We start from the raw sequence: 10,969 nt of genomic DNA, 5'->3' as shown, positions 1-10,969 counted from the left end.
GACCCGCATTCCTCCGGCACCCCCAACACCCTACAGGACCCGCATTCCTCCGGCACCCCCAACACACCCTACAGGACCCACATTCCCCCGGCACCCCCAACACCCACAGGACCCACATTCCCCACCCCCCCACAGGACCCACATTCCCCACCCCCACCACACCCTACAGGATCCGCATTCCCCCGGCACTCCCCCCCCACATCCTACAGGACCCGCCTTCCCCTCACCCCAGAGAGACACGCAGACACAAAAAGAGACCATACAGAAAACAGGGTACAGAGTTTTATTAGCCTTTCTTTCCATAGGAAACCAGGCTAAAATGAATAGAAATACAACATAAGAGAAAGCGTGGCACAGTCCATGTGCCGTTAGTTTGGAAAGCTGCACTCGTATTGGCTGCAGCTTGTACAGGCCCAGAGTCACGCTCCCCCTTCCCGCGGTCACGTCCTGTCGGAGGCCTCCTATAAACTTGTCAGCTTCTAAATCTGCGGCGATTCAACTGTTAAAATACTGAATTGCAAATTTTTTTTTGTGTGCCCCGCCCACCCCCCAAACTTTTGCGTAATCATGCGTCACCACGACGCCGATCTGATGAGCCAAGACAGCAGTTCGGCGTCCGGAATGAATTGCCTAAAGGGGGGGTTAGCTCCAGCGCTTCCACAGAGCCGAGAGCGGGAAGCCGGAATCGGGTGCCGTCTTATTAACCATTAGCGCTGCGTACCGTGCCAAGCGCAAGATCCCGTTGTCAGCGGCTGGGCCCGCTCCGTAGCGCCTCCGATGGTGGCTTTGGGTATTAGACAGACACAGTGTATGGAGGAAGCCTTGTACGGCGGGAATTCAGCTCATCGCAAACCTTTTCCAAATGAACCCGCTAGCGCTGAGACAGTCAAAGCTCAAACCTGTCATAAAACATTATCTTTTATATCTTTTTTTTTTTCTTTTTTTTAAATATAAAAGGCAGGCTACAATGCGAGGAAGGTCCAGGTTTCCCGTCTTTTACAGTACATCTGCTTCACAGAGGGGAGGAAACGCTGGTTCATGTAGTCCGTGGATAATAAATTATTCTCTCTCTCTTTTTCTGAAATGATCTGTGGATTTTTTATTTATTTTTTCCAAGGGCAAGTCTTTCTCTTTTCTATTTCTCTGCTTTAAAAAAAAAAAATAAAAAAAAATATGAGAGCATGAGAGGGCAGTATTAAAAAAAAGAAAAAACAAAAAAAAAATTAATATTTACTTCTATAAATAGAATAGCCCACAATAAACAGGGGCGACCGCCCCCCGATCCAATTCTGGAACTGCTCCCCCCTCCCCTCCCCCACTCTCTACACCTCAAACTTAAATTAATTCTTGGGCTGGGTATCGGTTGTTTCACCGACGGGGTGGATCCCATTTGATCCATTCTTGTTTTTTTTTTTTTTTTTCATCCATTTTCTGTACCCTGATTGGCGAACAGAGGAACAAGGGGGGGAAAAAAATAAAGTATATAAAGATGGTGAAAGTGGCCCTTGCTGTGTCTTGTCCGTCTTTGAAGAAGGTCTTTAGAATGTCATTTAAGTTTCTAGTTGTCCTCGGATTCCTCCTCGGCTTCTCGCAGCCACGTGAAAAAGGCAGTGACTGACTTTAGTGCTACGCCTTTCCCGTTCTGCTCCGCGGGGTCTTTGCTGCTCTCCCATCGGTAGAAGGCCTCCTCCGATATGACTTCTTCATCGTAGAGGCAGTCAAAAAACATACGGAGCAAGTCTGCCGAGAGAGAGAGAGAGAGAGAGAGAGAGAGAGAGAGAGAGAGAGACGGGGGGTTAGAGAGCCTATCGCAGGATCAATCAAATGACAGAAGCCTGTAACTGCAGCAATTTAGGATATTCACACCGCAACACAATACTGCCATAGCGGGGGGGATGGGGGCATTGTGACTAGGTGGGGTGAAGTGCTGTGCCCGGGAGGATAAGGGAATGGCAGAGAGGCGCTGTGTGCCCGGGAGGATAAGGGAATGGCAGAGAGGCGCTGTGCCCGGGAGGATAAGGGAATGGCAGAGAGGCGCTGTGCCCGGGAGGATAAGGGAATGGCAGAGAGGCGCTGTGCCCGGGAGGATAAGGGAATGGCAGAGAGGCGCTGTGCCCGGGAGGATAAGGGAATGGCAGAGAGGCGCTGTGTGCCCGGGAGGATAAGGGAATGGCAGAGAGGCGCTGTGTGCCCGGGAGGATAAGGGAATGGCAGAGAGGCGCTGTGCCCGGGAGGATAAGGGAATGGCAGAGAGGCGCTGTGTGCCCGGGAGGATAAGGGAATGGCAGAGAGGCGCTGGGTGCCCGGGAGGATAAGGGAATGGCAGAGAGGCGCTGGGTGCCCGGGAGGATAAGGGAATGGCAGAGAGGCGCTGTGCCTGGGAGGATAAGGGAATGGCAGAGAGGCGCTGTGCCCGGGAGGAGAAGGGAATGGCAGAGAGGCGCTGTGCCCGGGAGGAGAAGGGAATGGCAGAGAGGCGCTGTGTGCCCGGGAGGATAAGGGAATGGCAGAGAGGCGCTGTGTGCCTGGGAGGAGAAGGGAATGGCAGAGAGGCGCTGTGTGCCCGGGAGGATAAGGGAATGGCAGAGAGGCGCTGTGTGCCCGGGAGGATAAGGGAATGGCAGAGAGGCGCTGTGTGCCTGGGAGGAGAAGGGAATGGCAGAGAGGCGCTGTGTGCCCGGGAGGATAAGGGAATGGCAGAGGCAAAGTAGCTGGGGACAGCAGAATGGGATTGGGGGGTGGGTTTAAGTAGCTGGGGACAGCAGCATGGGATGGGGGGGGGGGGGGGGGAGTATAAATGGGAGCGTGAGAAGGGAAGGGGGAGAGGGAGGAGTAAGGAGTGGAAGATTTTAGGATCAGATGAGCAGTGGAGCAGAAGACAATAGTGCTGGATTGCGGAAGGAGTAGCAGAGGAGTCCAGCTTTGGATAAGAGGGTGGTGGAGCATGACACTGCAGCTTGGGATGGGGAGTGATGGAGCAGGGGACTGCAATGTTGTTAGGATTGGAGGGGGAAATCTGTGTTTCCTTCACATATAAACAAACAATAACGAGAAGGGAAGTTGCTCGGTAGGTGTCCCTCTTTGTACTCACTGGGAGGTTGATCAAGTTTTACTATCAATGCTTGAAGTGCATAAAGTGCTTGTAGTTCCCTCTCTACATTGGAGTCCAGGTACTTTACTAAGACTGGAACCTTCTGTTTGAGAAAAGTAGTGTCCACGCGGCAGGAAGAACAATCCCCTGGGGAGGGAAAGAAGAGAACCTGTCAGAGTCTCGTTGCCGACCTCACACGACACGTCTGGTCACAAACACTCACCCACAATCGCCGCTTTGCACACTGCGGTCATTAAAGCTCTAAGGAATGTCGGAGACATCATCTGGCCTTCATCTAGATTAGCCTGGAAGAGGAGAAGCCGGGTCAGCACAATTCCAGGTCATTCAGAATGGACATGTCACACAAGATGTCTCTTACCTGCTGTCTGTGCTGCCAGACACGCCATGTACTAAAACAAAAGAGGGCCGACACATTTCACAGACTAAAAGGCCAAGTACTAACAACTATCCTCAGGCATTGCCAATCAGAGCCTTAAACCTGTCCTCGGGCATCATCACTGGACGCCTAAACCTGTCCTCGGGCATTACCAATCAGAGCCTTTAAAGCACAACCCAAAGCCGCTGCAGGCTTAATACATGCATGAAAGTCTAAAAAAAAAAAAAAGCAGCCGTAAAATTCGGCAACTAGACCTCCGTTTATAGCAGCACAGGTAAAATCCAGCCAAAAGGCCTACGCGTTTCAGCCCAAAAGGGTCTCTAACATTGCTCTGATGATTAGGGAGGAATCAAAGGAGGCTGCTTGGAGATGCTTATTGACATCGCTGTAGGCACCCAAGAGGACTTACAGGCGTGTAAAGGTCCTGGCTGGGTATTAGGCCACAGCGCGTTTGACCTCCTATAAGACGGGGTCAACAACAGCTGGTAAGCAAGCATTTTGGCACTTGGTGGTGGTGATATCACAGGAGGACTACTTCCAGTTATGTTGGTGGATGCCGTTGATATTCAATCAATTTCTACACAAAGAGGACTTTTTCTATTTAACAATTTGTCACTATTATCCGGATTGTGATAGCATGACAATTTTTTTTTTTATATTTTAAATATATGCTCAGGGCCCCTTTTGGGCTGAAATGCGTAGGTATTTTGGCTGGATTTTACCTGCGCTGCAATAAAAAGGGGTTTTCTTGCAGAGTCATCGGCACCTATTTTTGGACTGACAACCATTGGCCTGAGGACAGGTTTGAAGCTTCCGGTGATGATTAGGTTGCATATATGCTGTAGTGATCTTGTACTTTTCTCTCAAATAAAAAATAATAATAATAATAATAATAAAAAACAAAACAAAAACCTATCAGGCATCCCCCAACAGGAGCCACCAAACCATCCTTAGGCATCCCTCAACATGTCTTCAGGCAACCCCCAACGGGAGCCTCCAACCCGTCCACAAGCACCTCCAACGGGAGCCTTCAACCCGTCCACAAGCACCTCCAACGGGAGCCTCCAACCCGTCCACAAGCACCTCCAACGGGAGCCTCCAACCCGTCCACAAGCACCTCCAAAGGGAGCCTCCAACCCGTCCACAAGCACCTCCAACGGGAGCCTCCAACCCGTCCACAAGCACCTCCAACGGGAGCCTCCAACCCGTCCACAAGCACCTCCAAAGGGAGCCTCCAACCCGTCCACAAGCACCTCCAACGGGAGCCTCCAACCCGTCCACAAGCACCTCCAAAGGGAGCCTCCAACCCGTCCACAAGCACCTCCAACTGGAGCCTTCAACCCGTCCACAAGCACCTCCAAAGGGAGCCTCCAACCCGTCCACAAGCACCTCCAACGGGAGCCTCCAACCCGTCCACAAGCACCTCCAAAGGGAGCCTCCAACCCGTCCACAAGCACCTCCAACGGGAGCCTCCAACCCGTCCACAAGCACCTCCAAAGGGAGCCTCCAACCCGTCCACAAGCACCTCCAAAGGGAGCCTCCAACCCGTCCACAAGCACCTCCAACGGGAGCCTCCAACCCGTCCACAAGCACCTCCAACGGGAGCCTCCAACCCGTCCACAAGCACCTCCAAAGGGAGCCTCCAACCCGTCCACAAGCACCTCCAACGGGAGCCTCCAACCCGTCCACAAGCACCTCCAACGGGAGCCTCCAACCCGTCCACAAGCACCTCCAACGGGAGCCTCCAACCCGTCCACAAGCACCTCCAACGGGAGCCTCCAACCCGTCCACAAGCACCTCCAACGGGAGCCTCCAACCCGTCCACAAGCACCTCCAACGGGAGCCTCCAACCCGTCCACAAGCACCTCCAACGGGAGCCTCCAACCCGTCCACAAGCACCTCCAAAGGGAGCCTCCAACCCGTCCACAAGCACCTCCAAAGGGAGCCTCCAACCCGTCCACAAGCACCTCCAACGGGAGCCTCCAACCCGTCCACAAGCACCTCCAAAGGGAGCCTCCAACCCGTCCACAAGCACCTCCAACGGGAGCCTCCAACCCGTCCACAAGCACCTCCAAAGGGAGCCTCCAACCCGTCCACAAGCACCTCCAAAGGGAGCCTCCAACCCGTCCACAAGCACCTCCAACGGGAGCCTCCAACCCGTCCACAAGCACCTCCAAAGGGAGCCTCCAACCCGTCCACAAGCACCTCCAACGGGAGCCTTCAACCCGTCCACAAGCACCTCCAAAGGGAGCCTCCAACCCGTCCACAAGCACCTCCAACGGGAGCCTCCAACCCGTCCACAAGCACCTCCAAAGGGAGCCTCCAACCCGTCCACAAGCACCTCCAAAGGGAGCCTCCAACCCGTCCACAAGCACCTCCAACGGGAGCCTCCAACCCGTCCACAAGCACCTCCAAAGGGAGCCTCCAACCCGTCCACAAGCACCTCCAAAGGGAGCCTCCAACCCGTCCACAAGCACCTCCAATGGGAGCCTCCAACCCGTCCACAAGCACCTCCAAAGGGAGCCTCCAACCCGTCCACAAGCACCTCCAACGGGAGCCTCCAACCCGTCCACAAGCACCTCCTAACGGGAGCCTTCAACCCGTCCACAAGCACCTCCAAAGGGAGCCTCCAACCCGTCCACAGGCAGCCCCAAAGGGAGCCTCCAACCCGTCCACAGGCAGCCCCAACGGGAGCCTCCAACCCGTCCACAGGCAGCCCCAACGGGAGCCTCCAACCCGTCCACAGGCAGCCCCAACGAGAGCCTCCAACCCGTCCACAGGCACCTTCAAACCGTCCACAGGCACCCCCAACGGGAGCCTTCAAACCGTCCACAGGCACCCCCAACGGGAGCCTCCAACCCGTCCACAAGCACCTCCAACGGGAGCCTTCAACCCGTCCACAGGCGCCTCCAACGGGAGCTTCCAACCCGTCCACAGGCAGCCCCAACGGGAGCCTCCAACCCGTCCACAGGCACCTTCAAACTGTCCACAGGCACCCCCAACGGGAGCCTTCAAACCTTCCACAGGCACCCCCAACGGGAACCTCCAACCCGTCCACAGGCGCCTTCAAACCGTCCACAGGCACCCCCAATGGGAGCCTTCAACCCATCCACAGGCGCCTCCAACGGGAGCCTCCAACCCGTCCACAGGCACCCCCAACGGGAGCCTCCAACCGGTCCACAGGCACCCCCAACGGGAGCCTCCAACCCGTCCACAGGCACCCCCAACGGGAGCCTCCAACCCGTCCACAGGCACCCCCAACGGGAGCCTCCAACCGGTCCACAGGCACCCCCAACGGGAGCCTCCAACCCGTCCACAGGCACCCCCAACGGGAGCCTCCAACCCGTCCACAGGCACCCCCAACGGGAGCCTCCAACCCGTCCACAGGCACCCCCAACGGGAGCCTCCAACCCGTCCACAGGCACCCCCAACGGGAGCCTCCAACCCGTCCACAGGCACCCCCAACGGGAGCCTCGAACTCTACATTAGGCATTCCCAATGGAAGCCTCCAACCTGTCCACAGGTCTCCTGGCAGGACATGATTTGTAAACTTACAATGATTAGACACAAACTGGACTAGGCAGCCAATCAGCCCTTTTCTCCTAAGGGGCGGTCCAGACGAGCTCCAAGGGGTGGGGCTCTCTGGTATACCCAGACAGAATCATTATACTACCACAGGACAGAACTCACTTCTACCCAGTCAAATATATGTTCATCACTGGCATTCTCCTCGATGATAAGCTCTTCCAGCCGCTTGTTGAGCTCCTCCGCCGTCATCTCCTTCTTCTCTGAAGGGCTGGAGCAGTCTGACAACGTGAAGTCCAGATTCTGGGGAAACACAACCACATTGGTTTTCTTTTTTTGTTGGTGGAACTCACGGAAGGGTAGTGCAGAATATCGGAAGGGGGTATGAGAGCATAGGAAGGGGTTGTATAGGAAGGGGGGTGCAGAGTATAGGAAGGGGTTGTATAGGAAGGGGGTGCAGAGTAAAGGAAGGGGTTGTATAGGAAGGGGGGTGCAGAGTAAAGGAAGGGGTTGTATAGGAAGGGGGGTGCAGAGTATAGGAAGGGGTTGTATAGGAAGGGGGGTGCAGAGTATAGGAAGGGGAGTGCAGAGTATAGGAAGGGGGGTGCAGAGTATAGGAAGGGGTTGTATAGGAAGGGGGGTGCAGAGTATAGGAAGGGGAGTGCAGAGTATAGGAAGGGGTTGTATAGGAAGGGGGGTGCAGAGTATAGGAAGGGGTTGTATAGGAAGGGGGGTGCAGAGTATAGGAAGGGGAGTGCAGAGTATAGGAAGGGGTTGTATAGGAAGGGGGGTGCAGAGTATAGGAAGGGGTTGTATAGGAAGGGGGGTGCAGAGTATAGGAAGGGGTTGTATAGGAAGGGGGGTGCAGAGTATAGGAAGGGGTTGTATAGGAATGGGGGGTGCAAAGTATAGGAAGGGGGGTGCAGAGTATAGGAAGGGGTTGTACAGGGAGGTGCAGAACACAGGATTGCATAGCCGGCCGTCTCTCACCTTTTCACTTACAAAACTTTGCACATCCTCCCCGTCGGGTAGTAAATCTTGCCATCTCAGCCCGGTCTTCCTCCACAATGCCGCCACTTTCTTATGGCTCTGAAATATGACATGACAAGGACACAATATACACACTGTATACCCCAATGTATGACAACGTTCTGTACAGGTGATGTCATGATAGAGGCGGGTGACTTGTACACATCTGCCCCACGCATGGCAATGTTCTGTATGGATAACATACCATTTGTTTGCATAGAAGGTGCAAAATTTCCGACAGCAATACCCCTCCCCCACGGCCCACAGGGAGCAGAGCCTTGTTGAACTCTCTGTAAAATAAAAGAGCGAGAAAGCCTTCAGTAAAATTGGCCACACACTGTTAGTTTTTTGTCTGTTCAGCCTGATAACAACTACACCCACCATGTTACAATACACGGATTAGTGGCTGCAGGTGTTTGGTGGAAACTGTTCCAACATGTCCCTAGGACAGTAAGCCACTGGCGGACCCGTCTGCCATCCATTTTCAGGGGGCACACCGTCAGTGCGGCTTTTGTGGAGTAACAGGATGGTATATGAGAGCGACTCTGCGAAGTGTATGAGAGCCGCTATCACTGCCCCTCCCCCGCTCTATACTATGCCCATCTCATGGCGGCCGAGACTATGCAGCACACATGGGAGATCCTTTACACTTTCTACACAAGTAACTTCTACAGGTAATCACATTCGATTGTTGGAAATATCGGGCACAGCCCTGGGCCTGCGCAGCGCCCCGCGGCTGACGCAACGCGTTGTACAATTGCCAAGGTGAGCGCTACACGCAGGATCCAATAGCAAATGAACATTACAGGCTGTGCCCACAGTGTGGGGTCCAGATACGGCTCCGAAATGTTTTACCAATCCAGAAACACCGCTTCCGTTCCGGCGTTAGAAGACTGCGAGGGACGAAGAATCGCAAGAGAAAATAAACTACCCAAAACCCCGCCTCTACTGACACTTTTTGTTTACAAGTAAAAATCTTTTTTTTTTTTGCTTGAAAATTACTTTGAACCCCCAAACATTCTTTTTTAGCAGAGGCCCTAGAGAATAAAAATGGTGGGTTGCGCAATTTTTCAAGTCACACAGTATTTGGCCATCGGTTTTTTCGAACGCACATTTGCTGGAAAAAAAAATACACTTTAAATACATTTTATGCAAAAAACATAATATAACACCTAATTATGTGTTAAAATAAAAAGATGGCGTTACAAAAGAGTAAATAGATCCCAAACACGTCACGCTTCAAAATTGCACGCGCTCGCGGAATGGCGCCAAACTATGGTACTTGAAAATCTCCATAAGCGACACTTTAAAAGCCTTTACCGTTTACCAGTGAAGGGTCACAGAGGAGGCCTAGTGCTAAAATTATCGCTCTCACTCTTGACGTTCACGTGTGTGGTGTGATCACCGTTTACGTACGCACGTGACTGACGTTTATGAATACATGTGGGACCAATGTCTGAGTTCACCTTCACATGCACAAACATGGGGCACTTTATCATTTGTTATGTATTATTTACACTTTTTTTTGACTTTGTAAAAACACACCCCCCCCCTGTGACATCGACAGGTCCTCTTTATGGAGAGAGCTGGAGTCTATTAGACCCCGCTGCTCTCCTCTGCCCCTAAAAGAATCTGATCACACCAAGGTTTTAAAAACGGCCCCCTTCACTTCCAGGGAAACCAGAAGTGACAAAAATGCTTCCGGTCTCCTGAACCAGGCTCTATAGCAGGGGGAGGCAACCCGGGGGCCCTCCAGCTGCTGTGGAACTACATTTCCCATGAGGCATTGCAAGGCTGGCAGTTACAATTACCCCCAGAGGCATGATGGGACTTATAGTTCTGCAACAGCTGGAGTGCCCCCCGGTTGCCTCCCCCTGCTTTATAGTAGAACCGCCAGGTTCTCCAGTGGGATGGAGCGCCTGGGAGGAGGGACCAGCGGGCGGCTTCCGCTGCCTGTAAAAGCAATCCAGCAGCTAATTAGCCACTGGGATGGCTTTAAAAAAAAAAAATTTTACAAAAAAAATAAAAAAAAATAAAAATTAATCACCTCCTGAAAAAGACCACACCGGGATGACACCTGTAGCCATCATCCCCAGGGTAACCACTTAAAGTACCGACATAAAAAGTACATGGCAGTCTTCAAGTGGAGTGGATTTCTCTGGGAAGGAGAAGAGGCCCATCACCCTTCAGACATTAGCAAAAAAAAAAAAAAGTCATGACTCACAAGAGTGGGGCGGGGTTACAGGGAAGGCACCCAAGGAGGGAAGGGGGTGTGTCCCCTCAAATCCCAGTGTCCAATCCCACGAAGGTACAAACTGATAACCTGTGGTGTATGAATACGCTGTCCTGTCCTGATAAGGGGGGATAGTTTATGCGGCAACATTGGCTCCAAGTCCAATGAGCGCAAAACTGATGACGCCATATAAATCCCGTATTAGAATAATCAGAATAATTATACAGACAGTGGAAGAGCGAGGAGCGCCCCCCATCCATTCCATGTTCTGGCTGTTTGATTGTACAGAACACAAACTTATGAGAAGGGAATGTTTGTATTGCAGATCCCTCCCAGACAAAGAGCTGACTCGGATTTTGGGGGTACCCCACGCCATTTTTTCTTTTTTTTTTATTATTATTAATTTTGACCCGAAGTACTTCCCGGTATGGATTGTGGAGGGGACCTCGTGCCTTTTTCCCCCTTAATTTATTATTTGCTGGCTTAGCTTTATTTTGCATTCAAGCTGTCAGCCAGGAACCCCGCTGACAGCTGATGACTCGTCGGTTGTTAAGGACACAGCGGCCGCCCACTCCTTAACCGGCTATTCAGTCTGTCATCAAGAAACAACCTCCCCCCCCCCCCCGCAAACTGCATGTAAAAAAAAAACGCATCAAAAACGCAACACTAAATTTTTAAATGCCAGAATTCTTTT

At 52.6% G+C, this 10,969-nt stretch overlaps 1 protein-coding gene across 1 annotated transcript; it reads right to left on the bottom strand.

The window, feature by feature from the left end:
• Nucleotides 1-269: 269 nt before the first annotated feature.
• Nucleotides 270-8,332, bottom strand: LOC143933044 (eukaryotic translation initiation factor 4 gamma 3-like; the record flags this gene model as incomplete). Its single annotated transcript, XM_077455997.1, is given in 6 exon segments — nucleotides 270-1,740; nucleotides 3,092-3,238; nucleotides 3,315-3,396; nucleotides 7,179-7,316; nucleotides 8,004-8,102; nucleotides 8,248-8,332. Coding segments are annotated over 6 exon segments (733 nt in total), but the record flags the coding sequence as incomplete, so codon positions are not given.
• Nucleotides 8,333-10,969: the final 2,637 nt, after the last annotated feature.

This window comes from Lithobates pipiens, unplaced genomic scaffold (genome assembly GCF_037356315.1).
Source record: "Lithobates pipiens isolate NorthernLeopardFrog02 unplaced genomic scaffold, aLitPip1_a1.2 Scaffold_27, whole genome shotgun sequence".
Taxonomy (NCBI): Eukaryota; Metazoa; Chordata; class Amphibia; order Anura; family Ranidae; genus Lithobates; species Lithobates pipiens.
This window is presented reverse-complemented; position numbering and strand designations above follow the sequence as displayed.